At 55.5% G+C, this 25,329-nt stretch overlaps 1 protein-coding gene across 2 annotated transcripts in view; it reads left to right on the top strand.

The window, feature by feature from the left end:
- Positions 1–24,502, top strand: part of ZMAT4 (zinc finger matrin-type 4) — a 68,256-nt gene extending 43,754 nt beyond the window's left edge. For both annotated transcript variants that reach the window (XM_068156191.1, XM_068156190.1), the window contains exons 6-7: positions 8,461–8,557; positions 23,998–24,502. In XM_068156191.1, the coding sequence (XP_068012292.1) occupies positions 8,461–8,557; positions 23,998–24,013 (113 nt within the window). In that variant the 3' untranslated portion in view covers positions 24,014–24,502. The remainder of the gene's footprint in view (positions 1–8,460; positions 8,558–23,997) is intronic.
- Positions 24,503–25,329: the final 827 nt, after the last annotated feature.

The following is a 25,329-nucleotide window of genomic DNA, read 5'->3' as shown; positions in this document are numbered from 1 at the left end:
TGCCTTAGCTTCAAACCATTATCCCTTGGCCTGGCTCTAGACACCCTCAGGAGAAGTCTCTCTGCAGCCTTCCTGCAGGATCCTTTCAGGTACTGGCAGGCAGTTCTGAGGTCCCCCTGGAGCCTTCTCTTCCCCAGGCTGAACACCCCCAGCTCCCTCAGCCTGTGCTCACAGCAGAGCTGCTCCAGCCCTTGGATCATCTTTGTGGCCTCCTCTGGTCTCACTCCAGCAGCTCTGTGTCCTTCTCCTGCTGGGGACACCAGACCTGGAGGCAGGATTGGAAGTGAGGTCTGAGCACAGCAGAGTCAAGGGGCAGAATCCCCTCTCCTGCCCTGCTGCCCACACTCCTCTTGTTCCTCTGGTGGAGTGGTGCAGGGGAGACCACAGTGCTTGTGCTGCTTTGTGAGGTTCCCACCACTGTTGAAACCAATCCCCTCCCCCAGAGTGACAGGTTGCAGTTCAACAGCAGCCATGAGAAGCTGTTTCTGAGGTTGCCTCTACCTGAAGTTGTCCTTTCCCTTAGCACAGCCCTGCAGCAGGTGTGGCCTGTGCCTGCTTGCTGGCAGAGGAGAGCAGCACAAAGTGCTTGGCCCTGCTGGGGGCTGGGGCTGTGCTGCTGCAGGCAGAGCATTGCCAACATCTCCCTGATGGAGAGCAGGGCAGCTGCTGCCTCCCTGATTTCATTAAGTGCTTGTAAAACACTGCCATGGCCCTGGGACAGGAGGAGATGAGCACTTGCTGTGGGAATGCTCAACACAAGTGCTCCCTGTTCCTGCTGAAAGGAGAGCAGCCTGCTGTCCCTCCCTCCCTCTGCCTCTCTGTCCATCCTTCCATCCACCCATCCATCAACTTTTCATCCCAACCCCGGTGTGGGGGGAGGTCTGGCACTCATGGGATCCCTGCAGGGCGACCCAGATTTGCCTTTGCACCCCTCCAGGACCCTGCTTTGTGCAGAGCCACAGCTGCTGCCTGCCTGGTAGCCTCCACTGCTGGAGCTGCCCAGCACCCCCAGTGCCTCCCAGCCCCACCTGGTGCTGGTGGGAGCTCAGCTCCCTCGTGCCCAGCCTGCTGATGGAGGTGTGCTCATTTGTGGCAGCTGAGGCTGGGCTCTGAACAAAGCAGCTTTGTGATCCCGAGGTGGAGTGAGGGGAGGAGAGGTAGGAGGCTCCTGTTGGAAGCTCTTTCAGGGCTTGGTTCCCATCCCACCTGCACACAAGTGTGTGACTGCAGCGGGCTGGGGAGCCAGTGCAGGCTTGGTTTGCAGAGCCATAGAACTGTAGAGGTTGGAAGAGGCCTTTGGCATCATCAGGTCCAACCTCTCACCCAGAGCTCACCATCCCACCACAGCTGCTGAGCCCCTGCCCCAGGTCCCTCAGCACTGCCAAGGCATTACCATTGCAGACCACCTTCGGTGCCCCCCACTTCCAGCCTATTCCTTGCTGAATGCAAAGATTCCCCTTTAAATGCTAATGCCTAGGCAGCATCTTTTGCATTTCTTGATCTCAAATAAACCTTGTAATGGTGATCCAGATCCTCCCTGTGCTCCCCAGTGTGACTCACAATGCCATCAATGATTCATGGGGCTGAGTCACTGCCCGCTGCTGAGAATGTGCAGGGAAATCAAACCTGGGACAACAACATGGAGGTGCTTGGGGCTCTGAGCTGTGCCAGGCTTGGGAGTGCTGGAGGGTGGCATTAACTGCCAATCAATCAACAATCAATCAACTAGGAAGGGTTGGATTTGCTTAGTTGGTGCCTTGGAGAGCTGGAGCTGGAAGGGCTTTGCCTACTCCTCAGCTCAGGCTGGCTCCTAACTTTTGGGGGCTCTGTGTGTGGTTGAATCACAGAATGGAAGGGGTTAGAAGGGACCTCTGGGGATCATTGAGACCAACCCTCCTGCCAGGGCAGGGCCCCCTGGAGAAGGTCACACATGGACAGGTCTGGGGGGGCTTGGAGTGCCTGCAGAGAGGGAGACTCCACCACCTCACTGGGCAGCCTGCCCCAGGGCTCCAGCAGCCTCTCCTCATGTTGGAGGGGGCTTGGCCTGGATGATCTCCAGAGGTCTGTTCAACTCCTACCACTCCATGGTTCCCATCCCCAGCATCCCCAGAGGCTTCTCCCCTCCCCAGTGGAGCATTAATTCTGTTTTGACTGCTGCAGGAGAGGAGCCCTTGCTGCATTGTGTGAGCCTGGCAGGAGCAGTGTCAGTTGAAGCACAACATTTCAGCAGCCTTTGATGCTTTGATAATGGCTGTAATAAAATATTTATTGATAAATATGGATGTGTGTTTGGAGAAACAAGGAGAGAGATATTTTGGGCCCACTGATATTTATAGGCAACAAAAGCAGTGATTCTGCTTGCCAAGGCCTCATCCTGCAGCTCTGGAAGCCTTGCTTTCTTCTCAGAAATGAGAAAGGGGGCAACAAAAGGAAAGCAGGGAAGGAGAAGGCTCCTGAGCAGCTCTCTTTCTGTCCTGAGTTAAAGAATAGAACAGAATGAACCAGGTTGGAAGAGAGCTTTGAGATCACTGAGGCCAACCTCTCAGCCAGCACCATCTGATCAACTCAACCATGGCACCCAGCAGCCCATCCAGGCTCTTCCTAAACACCTCCAGGGATGGGGACTCCACCACCTCCCTGGGCAGCACATCCCAAGGGCCAATCACTCTCAGCCTCAAGACCTGGAGGTTTTCAGCAGCCTGGGCAGGGCCCAGCCTGTCTTCAGAGCAGCTTCCTGTGCTTCCCAGCCTGCCCAGCAGAGCTAGTTCAGGACACCTGGAAACCCTCTGCTTCACAAGAAGGACCTGGAGCTGCTGGAGAGGGTCCAGAGGAGGCCACCAAGATGAGCAGGGGCCTGCAGAACCTCCCTGTGGGGACAGGCTGAGAGAGCTGGGACTGTGCAGCCTGGGGAGCAGAAGGCTCCAGGGACACCTCAGAGCAGCCTTCCAGTACCTGAAGGGCTCCAGGAGAGCTGGGCAGGGACTTGTGACAGGGGCTGGGAGGGCAGGAGGAGGATCCTTGGCATTCTCTGGTACCTGGTGGCTGCTGCTGCTCTCCTTGCAAAATCAGGCAAAGAACCGAGTTTCATTTTCCCTTCTCAGCTCCTGACTCCTTTGTCTGCCTCCTAAACACTTCTGGTTCTGTGCTGTCACTTTGGGTTAGTACAGAGCAATTGAAGCAGTGTTCCCCTGGCATGGGTCTGAATGCAGCTCATGCAGGCTGACATTAATGACTTGAGTTGTTAATATTTTATTGAATGGCTATGGAGCACATTCAGCTCCCCAGGAAGGTGTGTCATGGTGCAGGGGAGGGAAGGCTGGTGTGTGGGGAGGAGGGGAGGGCAGCCTTTCCCAGCACAGGCTGCTCTGGCAGGGCCAGCCTTCCTCTGCAGGGTGTCTGTGGCACTCCTGCTCCTCTCCAGCAGGCTTTGCTTGGCTGTGTTTCAGCCAGCCACAGTTCAGCCAGGCTGGCAGCTTTGCTCAGCCCCAGTGAGAGCAAACACAGCCCATGCTGGTGCTCTGGAGGTGACCCTTGCCTGTGGTTTCCTCCTGCAGCCCACCTGAGGCCAGCTTCCTTTCTCCAGGGCTCATTGTGGTGGAGCTGAAGCCACAGTTGGCATTTTTGCTGTGCAAGTCCACCTCAGGATGCAGGATTCAGCTGAGAGGTCCTGCAGCCCTTGTCCTGCCTTGGGAATCACAACTCTGGGTGTGGGAGTGCAGCTGCTCTGGGGGAGCAGAGTGATGGGGAGCAGAGTGATGGGGAGGGTGGTGATGGGGAGCAGAGTGATGGGGAGGGTGGTGATGGGGAGCAGAGTGATGGGGAGGGTGGTGATGGGGAGCAGAGTGATGGGGAGCACAGTGATGGGGAGCACAGTGATGGGGAGGGTGGTGATGGGGAGCACAGTGACAGGGAGGGTGGTGATGAGGAGCAGAGTGATGGGGAGCACAGTGATGGGGAGCAGAGTGATGAGGAGGGTGGTGATGGGGAGCACAGTGATGGGGAGCAGAGTGATGGGGAGCAGAGTGATGGGGAGCACAGTGGTGAGGAGCAGAGTGATGGGGAGGGTGGTGATGGGGAGCACAGTGATGGGGAGCAGAGTGATGGGGAGCAGAGTGATGGGGAGCAGAGTGATGGGGAGCACAGTGGTGAGGAGCAGAGTGATGGGGAGGGTGGTGATGGGGAGCACAGTGATGGGGAGCACAGTGATGGGGAGGGTGGTGATGGGGAGCACAGTGATGGGGAGCACAGTATGGGGAGCACAGTGATGGGGAGGGTGGTGATGGGGAGCATAGTGGTGGGGAGGGTGGTGATGGGGAGCAGAGTGATGGGGAGCACAGTGACAGGGAGGGTGGTGATGGGGAGCACAGTGCAGCTGCTGGCATCTTCCCAGCTGGCTGGTCCAGCCCTGGCAGTGTTCCCATCCAGTGTGGCACAGGGGAGCTCACAGACTTGCAGGAGCTGCTGCAGCAGCACCAAGTCCCCACAGTGCTGGATGTGGGGAGGGGGCACAGGAGTCCCCTTGTCCATCATCATGAGCAGCCTGGATGTGCTGGTGGGAGCAAACCAGTGTCCCTGGTTTGGAGCAGTGCTGGTTGGTGGCATTTCCACCTACACAAGTAATTAAGATTCAATAAGCTGCTGTTAATGTGTGCTGTTAAATTAGCTGCTGAGCGTTGGAGCCTTATTACCTTAATTTAAAGCATTCCCAGGCTCTCACCTCCCCCCTGCTGGGCTCTGCCCTGCAGTGATCACAGCTTGGTCTGAGGGCTCAGGCTGCAGCAGGGCACTGACCCCTGCCCCCCTCGAGGGATAGAATCCTGGAGCCATGGAACTGCTGTGTTGGAGAAGCCCCCTAAGATCCTCCTGCCCAACCAGCAGCCCAGCCCCACCACGGCCACCAAACCCTGCCCCAGCTGCCATGGCCACAGGCTTCCTGAGCCCCTCCAGACATGGGGACTCCACCACCTCCCTGGGCAGCCTCTGCCAGTCCCTGACCACTCTTACAGCAAAGAAATCTTTCCCCATCTCCAACCTAAGCCTCCTTTGGCACAGTTTCAGGTCATTTCCTCTCCTTCTACCACCTGAGACTGAGGAAAAGAGACCAACCCTTAGCTTACTGCAGCCTCCTTCTAGGGAGCTGCAGAGAGCACTGAGGTCTCCCTCAGCCTCCTCTTCTCCACACTGGACACCCCCAGCAGCCTCAGCTGCTCCTCCCCAGCCCTGTTCTCCAGACCCTTCCCCAGCTTTGCCCTGTCAAGGCCTCACAGGGTTTGGGTTGGGGTGGAAGGGAGCTCAAAGCTCCTCCAGTTCCAACCCCCTGCCATGGGCAGGGACACCTCCACCAGCCCAGGATGCTCAAGGCCTCATCCAGCCTGGCCTTGAGCACCTCCAGGAGGAGGGGGCATCCCCAGCCTCCCTGGGCAGCCTGTGCCAGTGTCTCCTCATCCTCCCTGGAGAGGATCTGAACAATCTGAAAGCTTTCAGAGTCTTTTTGTCAGGGTGCTGTGTGCGTTGGGCCAGGCTCTGAGGTGAGGGCTGTGAGAGGTGCGTGGGGCTGCTGCTGTAGCTGGTGTCTGATGCTCAGAAGGACACAGGGAGGGCCTGGGGGTTGGGTTTTGGGGTGTTTTTTTTTGCGGGGGGGGGAGGCTCTGGCTATATAGCTGGGGAGTGGCAAGCATGTGCACAGCCTCTGCAGTTAATTATGGTGAGCATAAACTGCTCAGGGTGTCGAGTGCTGCATCTTGCTTGTTCTAAATGACCTGCTTTAACAATCCCTGCAAAGGAATAATACAGCAGAGAGGCAAAAGAGGCTATTACATGCTACATTAAAACCATTCCCAAGGAGCTCAGCAGCCTCTGCCTGAGAGTCCCACAACTGTGGTATTTTTAAGCAGAGCCCTTCAATTAAGCTGGAAATGGTCTGTTCAGATCTTCATGGGAGTGAATCAGTGCACAGCAGAAACACCACCACAGAGACTCAGATTTGCAGTTCCTGGGCTTGGGTGGTTGGGTTTTCTTTTTCCCTAGGGCAGGGCAGAATTCCTTCAGCATCAGTGGCTTGGTGCAGCAGCAGTGTGTGCATGCTGGGGGTGCTGAGGCAGGCTGTGATGCCAGGGGAATCATTAGGGTGTTAAGATGGAGAGGAGAAACCTCTGCCTGCCTCTGAGCACAGTAAGATGGAGACAGCAGGATCAGGAAATCCTTAGACAATCCAGGTCAGGCTTTGCCCTACATGCCAGGAGCAGGAGCCCTCTCAGGGAGGGGCAGAAGGGCAGCAGGAGGTTTGATGTGTGTTTGGCCATGCTCTGTTCCCTTCTGCAGCTGTTGGTGCTGTAGCTCCTGAAGAAGCTTCTCATTTCTCCCCTTAAAACCAGATTTTGAGCCCAGGCAGGGGCGTCTCTCTCGGCCCAGGTCACTTCCCTCACTCCAAGAAGGACATTGAGGTGATGGAGAAGGTCCAGAGAAGGGCAACAAAGCTGGAAAAGGGCCTTGAACACAAACCTTGTGAGGAGCATCTGAGGGAGCTGAGATTGTTCAGTCCTCAGAGGAGGAGGCTGGGGGAAGTCTTCATTGCTCTCCACAGCTCCCTGAAACAAGGCTGGAGCCAGCTGGGGGTTGAGCTCTTCTCACATGAACAAGTGGCAGGACACAAGGCAATGGCCTCCAGTTGTGCCAGAGGAGGAAAAATATCCTCACAGAAGGGGCTCCCAGGCACTGTCCCAGGTTGCCCTGGGAGGTGCTGCAGTCTCCATCCCTGGAGGTGTTCCAAAGCTGTGTGGATGTGGTGCTGAGGGATGTGGCTCAGCAGCAGGGGTGGGGCTGTGAGCTCTGGGTGAGTGCTTGCACTTGATGCTCTGAGAGGTCTCTTCCCACCTCAGCAGTTCTCTGGTGCTGTGATTCTCCTCCTGCAGAGGCTCTGCCTGTGCTCCCTGGGCACCTCTTTGGGTGGGTTCCTGTCTGCCCTGCAGTGGGTGTCTCAGAAAGGTGAAGGAGTGAGGCAGGGGCTGGCTGGGGTGGGCTTGGTCCTGCAGCTTGGCTGTTTCCCAGTCAGTGTGCTGAGAGAAGGGTTCTGTGGCTTTGCTTATAAATGGCTTTGCAGCTTCTCTCTGAGGTGTGCAGGAATCTGCTTAATTGCCTTCTTTGCCTTCCTGCAGTCTGTGCCCAGAGGCAGAGCAGTGAATCAGGAAGGAGTTGCTGCTGAAACCAAGAGCTTTCCCTGCACAGGCAGCTGGGGGATGCTGCTCCTTGTGGGGCCTGGTTGCATTTCTGTGCCTCCAGCAGCCCCTTCTGAGGGTGCAGCTTCTGCCCTTCCATGGCCCAGGGAGCAGGAGGGGCTGAGGTCCCCATTTCTGCTGCTCTGGGGCTGTTTGTGTGGTGTGGTTTGGGGCTGCTGCTGCCAGTCACATCCTCTGTGCTAGCAGGAGACAAAGCAGCCCAGCAGTCCCCTTTCTGTCCACTCCTGCCTTAAGATGCTCAGCCAGCAGCTCTCAGATCCTGTTCTCTGCAGTTCACATCACAAGAAAATCCAGTGCAGGGTATCTCCTTAGCAAGCCACTTGTAGCTGTGGCAATTAAACAAGCAGGGACAAGGAGAGCAGCAGAGGCAGCCAAGAGGTTTCTTAGAAGATGAAGCAGCCTCAGAGCAAACAGCCTCCCCCCAGCCCCCCCCCCAGCCCAACCCAGCCCCCGGATTTCAGCGTATTTCAGAGCATCTCCCCTGTGACCCCACGCTGAGAGGTTGTTTCCAGTTCAGTGCTGCTTGGCCGGCAGCAAGAGCAACAGCTTTATAAATAGTTGTTTGTTGTTGTATCTGTGAAAGGCTAAAGTTAGCCCAGTGAAGAGCTGCAGACAGGTTCTGCAGCCAAGAGAGAATCCATCAGGCAGAGGAGCTCCTGGGGGTCCAGCATTTGGGTGGTCACCTACACCCCACAGCAGGCTCCCAGCTCTGACCTTCCAGAGTCCCTCAGCAAGCACATTCCCTGTGGTGGCTACAGCACATCCCTTTGTGGGGGGGAAAATGTACTCCTAAGTGACCTGGCTCCTGAATACACAAACCAGGAGCTGCCCTGAGCTGTGGTGGCTGCCAGGAGCCCAGAGGGATAAATATGCCCTGGTGTGCTCCTGCAGTGAGCTGGGGATTGGTCTCTTCTGCCTAGGATCAGGTGATGGAAGGAGGGGAAATGACCTGAAACTGTGCCAGGGGAGGCTGAGGTTGGAGATGAGGGAAAATTGTCTTCGCTGCCAGAGTGGTCAGGGACTGGCAGAGGCTGCCCAGGGAGGTGGTGGAGTGCCCAGCCCTGGAGGGGTTCAGGAAATGTGTGCCCATGGCACCTGGGGCCAGGGTTTGGTGGCCATGGAGGTGCTGGGTTGCTGCTTGGACTGGATGAGAGTTGTGTGATTGTGTGGGAGCTGGCAGCTGGTGGGGGGCAGGGCAGTGACTGTCTCTGGCTTCTCTCCACAGGCCTGAAGCGCAGCTACAGCTGCAGCACCTGCAGCGTCACCCTCAACTCCATAGAGCAGTACCACGCGCACCTGAAGGGCTCCAAGCACCAGACCAAGTGGGTACCTCGCCTCTGCCTGCTGCCCTCTGCCTCTCTGTGGCTGCCTGGCTGAGCAGACAGATGATAACCCTCCCCACTGCCCTACCCTGCTCATCTGAGGAGCTCTGGGGGTTAGCAAGACACAGCTCTCCGAGGTGCCTGCGGGCTGGGAGGGGCAGGGCTGCGCCCAGCCGGGCTGCTGGAGCCCCTCCGAAGCACAGAGTGCTGCCTGCTCTCTGTCCCTGCCAGCATCACAGGTCCAAGTGCTGGGTGCTGCACTTTGGCCACAGCAACCCCAGGCAGAGCTACAGGCTGGGGTCAGAGTGGCTGAGAGCTGCCAAACAGAGAGGGACCTGGGGGTGCTGATTGACAGCTGCCTAAACATGAGCCAGCAGTGTGCCCAGGGGGCCAAGAAGGCCAATGGCATCCTGGCCTGCATCAGGAGCAGGCAAGTCATTGTGCCCCTGTGCTCAGCACTGGTTAGGCCACATCTTGAGTCCTGTGTCCAGTTCTGGGCCCCTCAGTTTAGGAAGGACATTGAGACACTTGAAGGTGTCCAGAGAAGGGCAACAAGGCTGGGGAGAGGCCTTGAGCACAGCCCTGTGAGGAGAGGCTGAGGGAGCTGGGGTTGTTTAGCCTGGAGAAGAGAAGGCTCAGGGGAGACCTCATTGCCCTCTACAACTACCTGAAGGGAGGTTGTAGCCAGGTGGGGCTTGGTCTCTTTAGCAACCAGCACCAGAACAAGAGGACACAGTCTCAGGCTGTGCCAGGGGAAGTTTAGGCTGGAGGTGAGGAGAAAGTTCTTCACTGAGAGAGTTGTTAGCCATTGGAATGTGCTGCCCAGGGAGGTGGTGGAGTCCCCATCCCTGGAGGTGTTCAAGAGGGGATTGGATGTGGCATTTGGTGCCAGGGTCTAGTCATGAGGTCTGTGGTTGGACTTGATGATCTTTGAGGCCTCTTCCAGCCTTGGTGATGCTGTGATGCCCCAGCAGAGCCTGCTGCCTGCTGCCAGCTCCTTGCTCTTCCTTGCAGCCCTGCTGCAGCTCGCTGCCAGAGCTCTGGCCTGCTTCTTCCTGGGGTTCTGCTGCAGGCTCCAGGACAGTCCTGCAGCTTTGTCAGCTGCAGATGCTCGGGGCAGGGGCTCCTGCCTGGAGAGGGGAAGTGTGCCGAGGGCTGCCCTGCTTTCCTTTCAGGAGAGCTGCAGGGAGCCTGCCCTGCCAATTAATGCAAATTAGTGAAACGAGGTGATAAAGGTAGGTGGGACCAGAGCGCGATTAATGACCTAATCTCTCCTAATACACTGCCATGCGAGCTCTGGGAGCCCTTTCAGGCTGAAGCACTCAGGACCGCCCAGATTAGAAGGGGATATAAAAGGGGTCATTAGTTCTTGACATCCTTCAGGTAGCTTCAGGAGCAGCCTGAAAGATGAGGCAGGATCAGAACCAGCACTAAAGACCAATGGCTCATTTTGCTCAAGCTGCCAAAGGCTAAGCACAGAACCTCCCCAGATGATGTTAGACCTTCACAGCTTCCCAGAGTTAACCATCAAAGCTTCCCAGTGCCATCCACCTTGGCTCCATCCTATTTATTCAGGGAAACACCTGCTGAGTGTGTGGTCATGCTCAGGATCTGAGGTAGCAGGAGGAGCTGATGGTGTCAGACTTGGAGGCCTTCCAGTGCTCAAAGGGAACCTACAAGAAAGCTGGGGAGGGACTTCTCACAAGGGATTGTGCTGACAGGAGGAAGGGGAATGGATTTGAGCTGGAGAGATTCAGAGGGTATCCATCTCATCCTCTGCTTCATTTCCACTTCTGTGCCCCATCCCTGGAGCCACTCAAAGCCCTGAGCAGCCTGATGTAACTGCATCAGGTGGACAAGATGACCTCCAAGGGTCCCTTCCAACCCTCTGCATTCTGTGGCTCAGTCAGCTGCAGTTAGCAGAGTGTCATCTCCATCCCCCTGCATCTCTCTCTTCCCTAAGTGCTCTCTCCCAGCTTGCTCTGACAAAGATTGCAGAGGCTCAGGAAGGATCATTCTGCTTCCTCTCCTGTTCTGCAGCTGGAGAAGGAGCCTGACAGGCAGGGTTCTCACTGCAGAGCTTGTGGTAGAAGGGAACAGCTGGGTAAGGAATCAGCTCCTGGTGTCCCAGCACATCTCCCTGGGCCACCAGCAATCCCAGTGGCACTGCACTGTTTTGGTGCCCAGGCTCAGTGGCACTCTCAGCTGCTCCCAGGGCTTGCTGGAGCTCTGGAAGTCCATGGGTTATTGATGGGAAGGTCCTTTCCTCATGAGGCAGCCTGTGCAGGAGCTCCTGAGGAGTGCAGAGGCCTGAAGGGTTCCCAGTTTCCTTTCTGAAGGACCTTCCTCTCCTGGAGATGAAGATTCCTATCAGCCTGCCTAAATTCAGTTTTTCATCATGGCTTCATGATGACTTAAATCTGGTCCCCAGGGATTGTCACAGGCATTGGGTACAGAAGGGAACAAGGGAAGAAATTCCAAATGTTACAACTGCAACAATGGACTCCCAATTAGAGACAATTGTCTGACCAATTTCCATGGCAAATTGCTCTGATTATTCTATTTCCTCCACCCATTGTTCATTCTTCTGCAATTGTCTTTGAGGCTCAGCATCCCAACCCAGCAGGGATCACTCCAGCGCCAGCAGGGAAGCACAGAGCCACAGGAGACAACGGATTGGCAGCTTGGGCTGGAGCACAGCAGCAGCTCATCCCCACCCTGTCATTACTGTCACCAGATTGCTCTCTCCTTGCTGCAAGCTGCTTTTGCAGCTTCCTTGTCCTCTGTGGGTTAGCCCTTGTGGGAGAGCTGGACTCTAGGAGAGGCAGGCAGCAGGGTCTCACCCATACCACAGTCACAAAGGGGCAGGGGTTGGAAGGGACCTCTGGAGATCATCCACTCTGAGATCATCTGAGGTCATCTCAGGCTGCACCAGGGGAGGTTTAGGCTGGAGGTTAGGAAGAAGTTCTACACAGAGAGAGTGATTGCCCATTGGAATGGGCTGCCTGGGGAGGTGGTGGAGTCACCATCACTGGAGGTGTTCAGGAGGAGACTTGATGGGGTGCTTGGTGCCATGGGTTAGTTGATTAGGTGGTGTTGGATTGGTTGATGGGTTGGACATGATGATCTTGAAGGTTTCTTCCAACTTATTCTATTCTATTCTACTCTATTCTACACCCCAACCATCAACCCAACCCCACCAGGGACACTAAACTACAGCCCCAAGGCCGCACCTTGCTTGAACACCTCCAGGGATGGGGACTCCATCACCTCCCTGGGCAGCCTGTGCCAGTCCCTGACCACTCTGGCAGCACAGAAATTTCCTCTCATCTCCAAGCTAAGCCTTCCCTGGCACAGTTTCAGGCCATTTCCTCTCCTTCTATCACCTGATCCTGGGTAGAAAGGACCAACCCCCCCCGGCTCCAGCCTCCTTCCAGGGAGCTGCAGAGAGCTTTGGTAGCTTTCTCTGCCCTGCAAAGTTAGTTCCTTTTGAACCCCCAGACTTGGTAGATCAGCTTGGAATGGGTTGTCCAGGGAGGTGGTTGAGGCCCCAGCCCTGGAGGTGTTTAAGCCCAGGCTGGATGAGGCTCTGGCCAGGCTGATCTAGTGTGGGGTGTCCCTGCCCATGGCAGGGGGGTTGGAACTAGCTGATCCTTGTGGTCCCTTCCAACCCTGACTGATTCTATGATTGATTCTATGATTTCCACTGCTCTTTGCCTTTTCGAGGCTGGGGAAGGAAGCTCCTTGGCTGCTGAGTGCAGGGTGAAGAAATGTGTCAGTGCTGGGTGCCAGGGGCCGGAGCTGTCCCTGCCGCAGCCCTCGGCCGGAGCTGGCCCTGCTGCAGCCCTCGGCCGGAGCTGTCCCTGCTGCAGCCCCCGGCTGGAGCTATCCCTGCTGCAGCCCTCGGCCGGAGCTGTCCCTGCCGCAGCCCTGGGCCGGAGCTGTCCCTGCTGCAGCCCTGGGCCGGAGCTGTCCCTGCCGCAGCCCTCGGCCGGAGCTGGCCCTGCTGCAGCCCCCGGCCGGAGCTGTCCCTGCCGCAGCCCCCGGCCGGAGCTGTCCCTGCTGCAGCCCTCGGCCGGAGCTGTCCCTGCTGCAGCCCCCGGCTGGAGCTATCCCTGCTGCAGCCCCCGGCCGGAGCTGTCCCTGCTGCAGCCCCCGGTCGGAGCTGTCCCTGCTGCAGCCCTCGGCCGGAGCTGTCCCTGCTGCAGCCCTGGGCCGGAGCTATCCCTGCTGCAGCCCCCGGCCGGAGCTGTCCCTGCTGCAGCCCCCGGCCGGAGCTGTCCCTGCTGCAGCCCCCGGCCGGAGCTGTCCCTGCCGCAGCCCTGGACCGGAGCTGTCCCTGCCGCAGCCCTCGGCCGGTGCTCTGCCCGCTGCTTTGTGCCGCTCTCCTTCCTGCTGCTTAGTGTCAAGGCTGCCCTCTTCCTCCTAACTGGGTCTGGAGCCACTGGATTGCCGTTGCTAAGGCAACAAAACATTTTGTGTAGCTCTCACACTTCAGAACTAAACCCAAAAACTACAAGGGGGCTGGGGGGAAGCAGTTGGGGAAGGAAATGGATTTCCCCCTGGGATGGGTGAGCAGGGAAGGGGGTGGGAGGCAGGGAGCTGGTAGCACCCAAAACACCACCAGGCCAGAGGAGTCTTCTGAAAAGCTGCTTTAGGAGAGCAGAACTTTGATGAGGAATGAGTCAAGTTGTGGATGTTTATTATAGTTCTTGAGGGCTCTCCAGAGAGCAGCACAGGGAGCAGCACACAGCCCAGCCCCAGCTGCAGCTGCTTTAAATAGCCAGCAGCCAGCAGCCCTTGAACTTCTCCTCAGCAGGCTCTGTCCTCTGGACCTCCATCGCTTCCCTGCGTGGGTGCTGGTGGAACTGGAGCTCTGCCAGTGCAGCAGGAGCTGAAGGTTGTGTCCCCTGCAGCTGACCTTTCTCCCGTGGGGATGGGGGTGGGGGTGTGCTGTCTGGTGAGCAGAGCTTTGGTGTTTGTTTACTGGAATTCCACCTGAATGCTTCTGTCTGAATCAGCCTGGCCCAAAAGGTGGAGGAAATGGGGGCTGGTGGGGAAAGCTGGGAGGGTTTTGGTGCTGAATAAAAGATGAAGGAGCAGGTAGCTAATATTGAGCTGGTCCTCATCCCCCTGGCCAATGAATATGCTAAACAAGACACAGTCTGCTGGCTCCTGTGCTGGCTCCAGGGTGCAGGTGCTTTAAGCCATGCACTTGAAAGGAAAAGGGAAATTTATCCTTCATCCTGTCACAAAGTCAGGAACTGGGGCAGGAGTCAGGCACAGGGCAAGATTGCTTTGAAGGCATCACAAATCTGGCACTCAGGGGTCAGCTGTGTTCATGTCCCTAAGCTCCTCAGCCAGACCTCCTTTAAACACCTCCAGGCATGGTGACTCCACCCCTGGGCAGGGTGTTCAAAGCTGGGCTCAAGGAAATGTTCCTGTGTGATGTGAACTTGGGGCTTTGCATGGAGTCATGGAAGTGCCTGGGGTGGAAAAGCCCTCTGAGAACATCCAGGCCAACCATCAACCCAGCAGCACCAGGGCCACCAAACCATGGCCCCAGGTGTGTTCAGATTTGGTCCTGTCACCACAGGAAGGACCTGGAAGGGCTGGAGCATGGCCAGAGAGAGGCTGGAGAACAGCTCTGGTGAGGAGCAGCTGAGGGAGCTGGGGTGGTTCAGTCTGGAGAAGAGGAAGCTGAGGAGAGAGCTCATTGCTCCTCAAAGGAGGTTGGAGTGAGCTGGGGGTTGGTCTCTTCTCCCTAGTCTCAGGTGATAGAAGGAGAGGAGATGCCCTGAAATTGTGCCAGGGGAGGCTTAGGTTGGAGATGAGGGAAAGTTTCTGTGCTGCAGGAGTGGTCAGGGACTGGCAGAGGCTGCCCAGGGAGGTGGTGGAGTCCCCATGCCTGGAGGGGTTCAAGAACCTGTGGCCATGGCACTTGGAGCCATGGTTTGGGGGCCATGGTGGTGCTGGGTTGAGGGTTGGCCTGGATGCCCTTAGAAGCCTTCTCCAACCCAAACAATTCCCTGGTTCTGTGGGGAATGACTTTTTCCTTCCCTTGATGGCTGCAGCTCTGCAGGGTGGCAGTGACAGCTCCATGTGCTCTCTGGCACACGGAGTGGCTGATGCCTAAAATAAAAGGCAGCCTTTGGAGTGATAATAACTCCAGAAGATGAATCCTTATAAAAGGTGGATGGAATTGAGAGGCATTTTAATTTGTCATTATTTCAGTTCCAGAGAGCAGCTGCATAATTACTCTGCCTGTGAAGAGAGAGCATGTAATACTTTCTCTCATTATAGGATTAAATTGTCTCCCTTCCCTTTTATTGTAAGAGAAAATAACCATATCTCTGATAGCTTCTGTTTTGATCATCAGCTGAAAGCCCCAGGATGGCTCCTGCAACTTTGTTTTGTGGTGTGTTGGGTGGATGGATTAATTATTGTCATGGAAAGGATAAAAACCAGGCTGGCTTCGTGGGAGCAGAGGCTCAGGGAATTGTTTGGGTTGGAAAAGGCCTCGGAGAGCATCCAGTCCAACCATCAGCCCAACACCACCAGGGACACCAAACCACGGCCCCTAGCACCAGCCTGGGGTGGGCAGTGCTGGCTGAGGGAGAAACTCCCTGTTGGGCAGAAGTGTGCTGGGTGAGGAGCCAGCAGGGCTGGGTGAGGAGCCAGCAGGGCTTGGGGGGCTCAGACAAATGGAAGCTGAGGAGCTGAAGGAACACAGCAGAGAGGAGACAGTCTAGGAGGTTCTTAGAGTGCATGGAGGACAGCTTCTTATCCCAGGTGCTGCGAGAGCCTACCAGGGGTAAGGCTCTGCTTGACCTCCTCTTCACCAACAGGGAAGGGCTGATGGGGATGTGGTGGTCAGAGGGTGCTTAGGGGCCATGACCTCCTCCTCACCAACAGGGAAGGGCTGGTGGGTGATGTGGTGGTCAGAGGGTGTTTGGGGTCCAGTGACCACAAGATCATTGAATTTTCAGTACTCAGTCAAGCTAGGAAGGGTAGCAAGAAGACCTCCACTCTGGACTGCCGGAGGGAGGACTTCAGGCTACTCAAGGAACTAACTCAGAGGGTTCCTTGGGATAAAGCCCTTAAAAATAAAGGGGTCCAGGAGAGCTGGGCCTGCTTCAAGGAAGAACTCTTGAAGGCTCAGGGACAGGCTGTGCCAATGTGCCGGAAGATGAGCCGCCGGGGCAGACGGCCAGCCTGGATGGGCAATGAGCTTCTGAAAGAACTAAGGGGAAAAAGAGGGTGTATCACCTTTGGAAGAGAAGGGAGGCAACCCATGGAATGTTTAAGGATGTTGCTAGATCATGTAGGAAGAAAATTAGGGAGGCAAAAGCACATTTGGAGCTTAGCCTGGCCTCTGCTGTGAAGGACAACAAAAAGTCCTTCTATAGATACATTAATAGCAAGAGGAAGGGCAAGGACAACCTCCACTCCTTGGTGGACACGGAGGGGAACGTTGTAACAAAGGATGAGGAAAAGGCAGAGATACTTAACACCTTCTTTGCCTCAATTTTTACTAGCAGGACAGAATGTCTTCCTGACAGCTGGCCTGCAGAGCTGGCAGAAGGAGCCAGGGAGCTGCACAGTTTCCCTATGTTCCATGAGCAGGTGGTTGGAGCTCTCCTCAGCAGCTTGGATCCCCACAAGTCCATGGGACCAGATGGGATTCATCCTAGGGTGCTGAGAGAGCTGTCAGAGGAGCTGGCCAAGCCACTCTCCATCATTTTCCAGCAGTCCTGGCTCACTGGAGAGGTCCCAGAAGACTGGAAGCTGGCCAATGTGGTGCCCATCCACAAGAGGGACCGGTTGGATGAGCCAGGGAATTATAGGCCTGTCAGCCTGACCTCAATGCCAGGCAAGATCATGGAACAGGTCATCCTGAGTGCATTAACACAGCACTTACAGGATGGCCAAGGGATCAGGCCTAGCCAGCATGGATTTAGGAAGGGCAGGTCCTGCCTGACCAACCTGATCTCCTTCTATGATCAGGTGACTGCCTGTTGGATGTGGGGCAGGTTGTGGATGTGGTCTACCTGGACCTCAGCAAGGCCTTTGACACTGTCCCCCATAGCAAACTCCTGGCCAAGCTGTCAGCCCATGGCTTGGATGGGAGCACACTGCGATGGGTTAGGAACTGGCTGGAGGCCGAGCCCAGAGAGTGGTGGTGAATGGTGCCACAGCCAGCTGGCAGCCAGGCACCAGTGGTGTGCCCCAGGGATCAGTGCTGGGCCCTGTGCTCTTTAACATCTTTATTGATGATCTGGATGAGGGCATTGAGTCCATCATCAGTAAATCTGCTGACAACACCAAGCTGGGGACAGGAGTTGATCTGCTGGAGGCTCTGCAGAGGGACCTGGACAGGCTGGACAGATGGGCAGAGGCCAAGGGCAGGAGATTGAGCACATCCAAGTGCCAGGTTCTGCACATTGGCCACAGCAACCCCAGGCAGTGCTGCAGGCTGGGGTCAGAGTGGCTGAGAGCAGCCAGGCAGAGAGGGACCTGGGAGTGCTGGTCAATGGTAGACTGAACATGAGCCTGCAGTGTGCCCAGGCATCCAGGAGGGCCAATGGCATCCTGGCCTGCATCAGGAACAGTGTGGCCAGCAGGAGCAGGGAGGTCATTCTGCCCCTGTACACTGCACTGGTTAGGCCACACCTCGAGTCCTGTGTCCAGTTCTGGGCCCCTCAGTTTAGGAAGGAGGTTGAGTTGCTGGAGCATGTCCAGAGAAGGGCAACAAAGTTGGTGAGGGGTTTGGAACACAGCCCTGTGAGGAGAGGCTGAGGGAGCTGGGGTTGCTCAGCCTGGAGAAGAGGAGACTCAGGGGTGACCTTATTGCTCCTGAAGGGAGCCTGAAGGGAGGTTGTAGCCAGGTGGATGTTGGTCTCTTCTCCCAGGCAGCCAGCACCAGAACAAGAGGACACATTCTCAGGCTGTGCCAGGGGAGGAGGCTGGAGGTTAGGAAGAAGTTCTACACAGAGAGAGTGATTGCCCATTGGAATTACCAGCAGATCCAAGCAGATGAGGCCCTCCACAGGCAAATAGAGACAGCTTCCAGGTCACAAGCCCTGGTCCTCATGGGGGATTTCAACCACCCGGATATCTGCTGGAGGGACAGTACAAGCAAGACACCAGCAATCCAGGATGTTCCTGGGCTGCATAGAAGACAACTTCCTCCTCCAAATGGTAGAGGAACCAACAAGAAATGGTGCTATGCTGGACCTTGTTCTCACCAACAGGGAAGGGCTGGTAAGCAATGTGAGGCTCAGAGACAGCCTTGGCTGCAGTGACCATGAAGCAGTTACATTGAATCTCCTCAGGGCAATCAGGAGGAAGTATTCCAAGCTCACGACCCTAGACTTTAGGCATGCAGACTTTGATGGCTTCAGGGATCTGCTAGCCAAAGTGTCCTGGGACAAAGCCCTGGAGGGGAGAGGGACCCAGGACAGCTGGTCAGTATTCAAGGACCACCTCCTCTGTGTCCAGGAGCTCTGTGTACCAACAAAGAGAAAAGCAGGTAAGAATGCTAGGAGGCCTGCCTGGGTGAGCAGGGAGCTACTGGACACACTAGCACTTAAAAGGAAACTCTACAGGCAGTGGAGAGAAGGACAGCTAGAACAGGGGGGAGATAAGGAAGCTGCCTGAGCAGCAAGAGTCCTGGTTAGGAAAGCCAAAGCAGAGTTTGAGTTGAATCTAGCCAGGGAGGTTAAAGGGAACACTAAGAACTTTTACAGGTATATGAATGGGAAGAAGAAGCCTAGGGAAGGTGTGGGCCCCTCAGAAAGGAAACTGGTGACATGGTCACATGTGATGAGGAAAAGGCTGAGGTACTTAATAACTTCTTTACCTCAGTCTTCACTGCAAGGGCCTCTAGCCACACTCCTGATGTTATGGAAGACAATGGCAGGGACGGGGAGGAAGAACTGCCCATGGGAAGTGCAGATCAGGTTCGTGATCACCTGAAGAACCTGAAAGTGTTCAAGTGCATGGGACCCGAGGGGATACACCCACGGGTACTGAGAGAACTGGCAGAGGAGGTTGCTGAACCCCTCTCTATTATATTTCAAAAGTCCTGGCAGTCTGGGGCAGTCCCCACAGACTGGAAAAGGGGAAACATGACCCCCATGTGCAAAAAGGGTAAGAAGGAGGAACCAGGGAACTCCAGGCCAGTCAGTCTCACCTTGGTGCCCGGAAAGCTCTTGGAGCAGATCCTTCTGGAGGCACTACTGGCTCAGAAGAAGAGTGAAGAGGTGATTGGGAACAGTCAGCATGGCTTCACCAAGGGCAAATCCTGCCTGACCAACCTGGTGGCCTTCTATGAGCAGGTGACAAAATTAATAGATGAGGGGCGAGCAACTGATGTCGTTTACCTGGACCTGAGCACAGCCTTCGACACTGTCCCGCACCACATCCTGGTCTCCAGGTGGTGACACATGGGTGTGATGGGTGACCACTAGATGGATAAGGAACTGGCTTGATGGCTGCACCCAAAGAGTGGCTGTCCATGGCTCCATGTCCCAGTGGAGGCCAGGGACAAGCAGAGTCCCTCAGGGATCAGTCCTGGGACCTGTCTTGTTCAACATCTTTGTGGGTGCCATGGACAGTGGCATTGAGTGCATCCTCAGCAGGGTTGCTGATGACACCAAGCTGTGTGGTGCAGCAGACAGCTGGAGGGAAGGGAGGCCATCCAGAGGGACCTGGACAGGCTGGAGAGGTGGGCACAAGCCAACCTCAGGAGGTTCAACAAGACCAAGGGCAGGGTCCTGCAGCTGGGTGGAGGCAATCCCAGGCACAAATCCAGGCTGGGCAGGGACTGGCTGGAAAGCAGCCCTGAGGAGGGAGACTTGGGGGTGCTGGTGGAGGAGAAGCTCACCAGGAGCTCTCAGTCTGCACTTGCAGCCCAGAAAGCCAACCAGAGCCTGGGCTGCATCAGGAGAAGTGTGGTCAGCAGGGCAAGGGAGGTGATTCTCCCCCTCTGCTCAGCTCTGGGGAGACCCCACCTGGAGTACTGCCTCCAGTTCTGGAGCCCCTATTGCAAGAGGGATCTGGAGGTGCTGGAAGGTGTCCAGAGAAGGGCCAGGAGGATGATCAGAGGGCTGGAGCTGCTCTGCTGTGAGGACAGACTGAAGGAGTTGGGGCTGTTCAGACTGGAGAAGAGAAGGCTCTGAGGTGACCTAATTGTGGCCTTCCAGGATCTGAAGGGGGCTACAGGAAGGCTGGGGAGGGACTGCTCAGGATCTCAGGGAGTGATAGGACTAGGGGGAATGGAATGAAGCTGGAGGTGGGGAGATTGAGGCTGGAGGTGAGGAGGAAGTTCTTCCCCATGAGAGTGGTGAAGCCCTGGAATGGGTTGTGCAGGGAGGTGGTCGAGGCCCTGTCCCTGGGGGTGTTTAAGGCCAGGCTGGCTGAGGCTCTGGCCAGCCTGATCTAGTGTGGGGTGTCCCTGCCCATGGCAGGGGGGTTGGAACTAGATGATCCTTGTGGTCCCTTCCAACCCTGACTGATACTATGATACTATGAATGGGCTGCCTGGGGAGGTGGTGGAGTCACCATCACTGGGGGTGTTCAGGGGGAGACTTGATGGGGTGCTTGGTGCCATGGGTTAGTTGTTTAGGTGGGTTGGATTGGTTGATAGGTGGGACATGATGATCTTGAAGGTCTCTTCCAACCTATTCCATTCCATTCCATTCCATTCCATTCCATTCCATTCCATTCCATTCCATTCCATTCCATTCCATTCCATTCTATTCTATTCTATTCTATTCTATTCCATTCCATTCCATTCCATTCCATTCTCTTTTGGAAAGCTGCAGCTTCAGGTGCTGAAGGAGGCAGCATCCATTGGGAAGGGCAGTGGGATGCTCCAGGGGCTGCCTGGGCACTGCTGGGCATGGGGCTCTTAGCAATGTCTATGAATAAGTGAGGGGTGGGTGTCAAGGTGCCAGGCTCTTGTGGGAGGGTCTCAGTAGTAAGAAAAGGAACAGCAGGGTCCAGCTGAAACCCAGGAGGTTCCACCTTGACATGGGGAGAAACTGCATTGGTGTGAGGCTGCTGCAGCCCTGGAGCAGGCTGCCAGGAGAGGTTGTGGAGTCTCCTGCTCTGGAGACTTTCAAGCCCCACCTGGATGTGTTCTGTGTGCCCTGCCCTGGCTGCACTGCTCTGGCAGGGGCTTGGGCTGGATGACCTCCAGAGGTCCCTTCCAAATGCAAGCATTCTAAGATCCTCTGCTTCTCTGACTCTCTGGTTCTATGATTCCATGGTTCCATGAGTCTCTGATTCCCTGGTTCTGTGGTGTTGTGGTTCCATGAGTCTTTGATTCCCTGGCTCTGTGGTTCCATGGTTCCATGAGTCTCTGATTCCCTGGCTCTGTGGTTCCATGGTTCCATGAGTCTCTGATTCCCTGGCTCTGTGGTTCCATGGTTCCATGAGTCTCTGATTCCCTGGCTCTGTGGTTCCATGAGTCTCTGATTCCCTGGCTCTGTGGTTCCATGGGTCTATGATTCCCTGGCTCTGTGGTTCCATGGTTCCATGAGTCTCTGATTCCCTGGCTCTGTGGTTCCATGGGTCTATGATTCCCTGGCTCTGTGGTTCCATGGTTCCATGAGTCTCTGATTCCCTGGCTCTGTGGTTCCATGGGTCTATGATTCCCTGGCTCTGTGGTTCCATGGTTCCATGAGTCTGTGATTCCCTGGCTCTGTGGTGCTATGGTTCCATGAGTCTGTGATTCCCTGGCTCTGTGGTGCTATGGTTCCATGAGTCTGTGGTTCCCTGGCTCTGTGGTGCTATGGTTCCATGAGTCATAGATCATAGAATCATAGAATCAATAAGGTTGGAAGAGACCTCAAAGATCATCAAGTCCAACCTGTCACCCAACACCTCATGACTACTAAACCATGGCACCAAGTGCCACGTCCAATCTCCTCTTGAACACCTCCAGGGATAGTGACTCCACCACCTCCCTGGGCAGCACATTCCAGTGGCTAACAACTCTCTCAGTGAAGAACTTTCTTCTCTCCTTGAGCCTAAACTTCCCCTGGCACAGCCTGAGACTGTGTCCTCTTGTTCTGGTGCTGGTTGCCTGGGAGAAGAGACCAACCCTTCCTGGCCACAACCTCCCCTCAGGTAGCCGTAGACAGCAAGAAGATCTCCCCTGAGCCTCCTCCTCTCCAGGCCAAGCAACCCCAGCTCCCTCAGCCTCTCCCCACAGGGCTGTGCTGGAGGCCTCTCCCTAGCCTCGTTGGGGACCTGTTGGAGTGAGTCCAGAGGAGGCATGATCATAGAATAGAATCACAGGATCATGTTGCTTGGAAAAAAGACCTTGAAGAGGACCAAATCAAATGGTTATTGAACTACCAAGTCTGGTGCTAACCATTGTGTCTTAACACCTCCAGGGACAGGAATTTGACCATCTTCCTGAGGAGCCTTTTTCAGTGTCTGATAACCTTGTCAAGGAAGGGCTTGCATTGGCAGGACAAAGGGTGGTGGAGATTCAGACTAAATATGAAGGAGAAAATGTTTACACTGTGGTTGTGAAACACTGTCACAGGTTGCCCAGAGAGCTGGTAGGTGCTCCACCCCTGGAAACACTTCTGGTCAGGTTGGACAGGGCCCTGAGCAATGTGATCTAGTTGAAGATGTCCCTGCTGACTGCAGGGGGGATGGGCCAGCTGACTTTTAAACCAACCCAAATCATTCTATGATTCCGTGGTTCTATTTATAACACCATTCAGTGTGGCCAGCAGGAGCAGGCAAGTCATTCTGCCCTGTACTCAGCACTGGTCAGGCCACACATTGAGTCCTGCATCCAGCTCTGGGCCCCTCAGTTTAGGAAAGATGTTGAGTTGCTGCAGTCTGTGACTGCCTGGTTCTGTGGTTCCATGATTCCATGGGTCTATGATTCTCTGGCTCTGTGGTTCCATGGTTCCATGAGTCTGTGATTCCCTGGATCTATGGCTCCATGGCTCCATGAGTCTCTGATTCCCTGGATCTGTGGTGCTATGGTTCCATGAGTCTCTGATTCCCTGGCTCTGTGGTTCCATGGCTCCATGAGTCTATGATTCCCTGGCTCTATGGCTCCATGTGTCTCTGATTCCCTGGCTCTTTGGTTCCATGAGTCTCTGATTCCCTGGCTCTGTGGTGCTATGGTTCAATGAGTCTGTGATTCCCTGGCTCTGTGGTTCCATGAGTCTCTGAATCCCTGGCTCTGTGGTTCCATGAGTCTGTGCTTCCCTGGCTCTGTGGTTCCATGAGTCTATGCTTCCCGGGCTCTATGGTTCCATGAGTCTCTGATTCCCTGGCTCTGTAGTTCCATGGCTCCATGAGTCTATGCTTCCCTGGCTATATGGCTCCATGAGTCTGTGCTTCCCTGGCTCTGTGGTTCCATGAGTCTCTGATTCCCTGGCTCTGTAGTTCCATGGCTCCATGAGTCTGTGCTTCCCTGGCTATATGGCTCCATGAGTCTGTGCTTCCCTGGCTCTGTGGTTCCATGAGTCTGTGATTCCCTGGCTCTGTGGTGCTATGGTTCCATGAGTCTGTGATTCCCTGGCTCTGTGGTGCTATGGTTCCATGAGTCTGTGATTCCCTGGCTCTGTGGTTCCGTGAGTCTGTGATTCCCTGGCTCTGTGGTGCTATGGTTCCATGAGTCTGTGATTCCCTGGCTCTGTGGTTCCGTGAGTCTGTGATTCCCTGGCTCTGTGGTGCTATGGTTCCATGAGTCTGTGATTCCCTGGCTCTGTGGTTCCATGACTCTCTGAATCCCTGGCTCTGTGGTGCTATGGCTCCATGAGTCTGTGATTCCCTGGCTCTGTGGTTCCATGAGTCTCTGATTCCCTGGCTCTGTGGCTCCATGAGTCTGTGCTTCCCTGGCTCTGTGGTTCCATGAGTCTATGATTCCCTGGCTCTGTGGTTCCATGACTCTCTGAATCCCTGGCTCTGTGGTGCTATGGCTCCATGAGTCTGTGATTCCCTGGCTCTGTGGTGCTATGGTTCCATGAGTCTCTGATTCCCTGGCTCTATGGCTCCATGAGTCTGTGATTCCCTGGCTCTGTGGTGCTATGGTTCCATGAGTCTGTGCTTCCCTGGCTCTGTGGTTCCATGGTTCCATGAGTCTGTGCTTCCCTGGCTCTGTGGTTCCATGGTTCCATGAGTCTATGCTTCCCTGGCTCTGTGGTTCCATGAGTCTATGCTTCCCTGGCTCTGTGGTTCCATGGTTCCATGAGTCTCTGATTCCCTGGCTCTGTGGTTCCATGAGTCTATGCTTCCCTGGCTCTGTGGTTCTAGGATTTTATGGTTCCCTGGCTCTGTGCTTCTCTGACCCTGTGGTTCTCTGGCTCCCTGATTGTGTGCCCCATGGGCAGAGCTCAAAGCCAGCTCTGGTCCCAGGGCTGGCAGCACAGAGTTTGAGCTCTGCTTCTTCTCTCTTGCAGCCTGAAGAACCAGTAGTAGTTCATCAGAGGAGAGAAGGAGAACCACCGAGGCCTCTTCTGTGGAGAGCAGCTGGTCAGCAGGGAGAGGCTGCTTCCTTGGACAGTGATCCCTTGGGGATTCAATGATTAACCTGTAACTAACCCTCACTTTGGACCACTCCATGGGATTGGGTTTTTTCCCCCCCTTTTTTTTCCCCTCTTTTTTTTTTTTTGGTTTGGTTGATTTTGTGGTGAGTTAAACTCTTGCAATGGATTTTTTTACCCTTTCAAGGTAATATTTATTCAGCACAGAGCCTAGAGTATGATAACTCCCCTGTAAATACAGCACTTAACCATCACTCATCTTCAGAGACAGCTGCAAGCAAAATATTTTAAATCTATTTTTTCCCCCCCCCCATATTTATTCTTAGCTTTCTCCTCAGAGCATTCAGTGATTCCATGCCATGATCCATGCTAGTGATGTAATCAGCCTTCAAGCAGAAATAAACAGACTTCCTTCACCCTCTCCAGCATGCTTTGTGTCGACACAGAGAGAAAGAGCAGCCAAAAAACACCCAGCCCCAAACCCCTCCATGAATCATGAGGGTTGCAGAAGGGAGGAGGTTTTGCCTGCCTTCCCTCTTTGTCTTCTGAGAAACTAAACAGGTCACTGAGCAGCCAGACCTGAAGTGAAAGCCTAGAAGCTCTTTTCCCAGCAGTAGGATTCCTGCAGGTTAGGTGGAAACACTTCACCTATCAACCCAAAGCCCTTGCTCTGCCCTCCTGCCCTGCTCTGGGAGAGCTACAGGAACCTTCCCTCCTGCCCTGCCTGGAGTGAGCATCCCTCTGGGAGAGCTACAGGAACCTTCCCTCCTGCCCTGCCTGGAGTGAGCATCCCTCTGGGAGAGCTACAGGAACCTTCCCTCCTGCCCTGCCTGGAGTGAGCATCCCTCTGGGAGAGCTACAGGAACCTTCCCTCCTGCCCTGCCTGGAGTGAGCATCCCTCTGGGAGAGCTACAGGAACCTTCCCTCCTGCCCTGCCTGGAGTGAGCATCCCTCTGGGAGAGCTACAGGATCCTACCCTCCTGCCCTGTCTGGAGTGAGCATCCCTCTGGGAGAGCTACAGGAAGCTGCCCTCCTGCCCTGCCTGGAGTGGGCATCCCTCTGGGAGAGCTACAGGAACCTTCCCTCCTGCCCTGCCTGGAGTGAGCATCCCTCTGGGAGAGCTACAGGAACCTTCCCTCCTGCCCTTCCTGGAGTGGGCATCCCTCTGGGAGAGCTACAGGAACCTTCCCTCCTGCCCTGCCTGGAGTGAGCATCCCTCTGGGAGAGCTACAGGAACCTTCCCTCCTG

This window comes from Melanerpes formicivorus, unplaced genomic scaffold, assembly GCF_026170545.1.
Source record: "Melanerpes formicivorus ecotype bairdi unplaced genomic scaffold, bMelFor1.0.p_v2 SCAF_34, whole genome shotgun sequence".
Classification (NCBI taxonomy): domain Eukaryota; kingdom Metazoa; phylum Chordata; class Aves; order Piciformes; family Picidae; genus Melanerpes; species Melanerpes formicivorus.
Note: the sequence above shows the minus strand (reverse complement) of the source record. Positions and strands in the feature narration are given on the sequence as shown.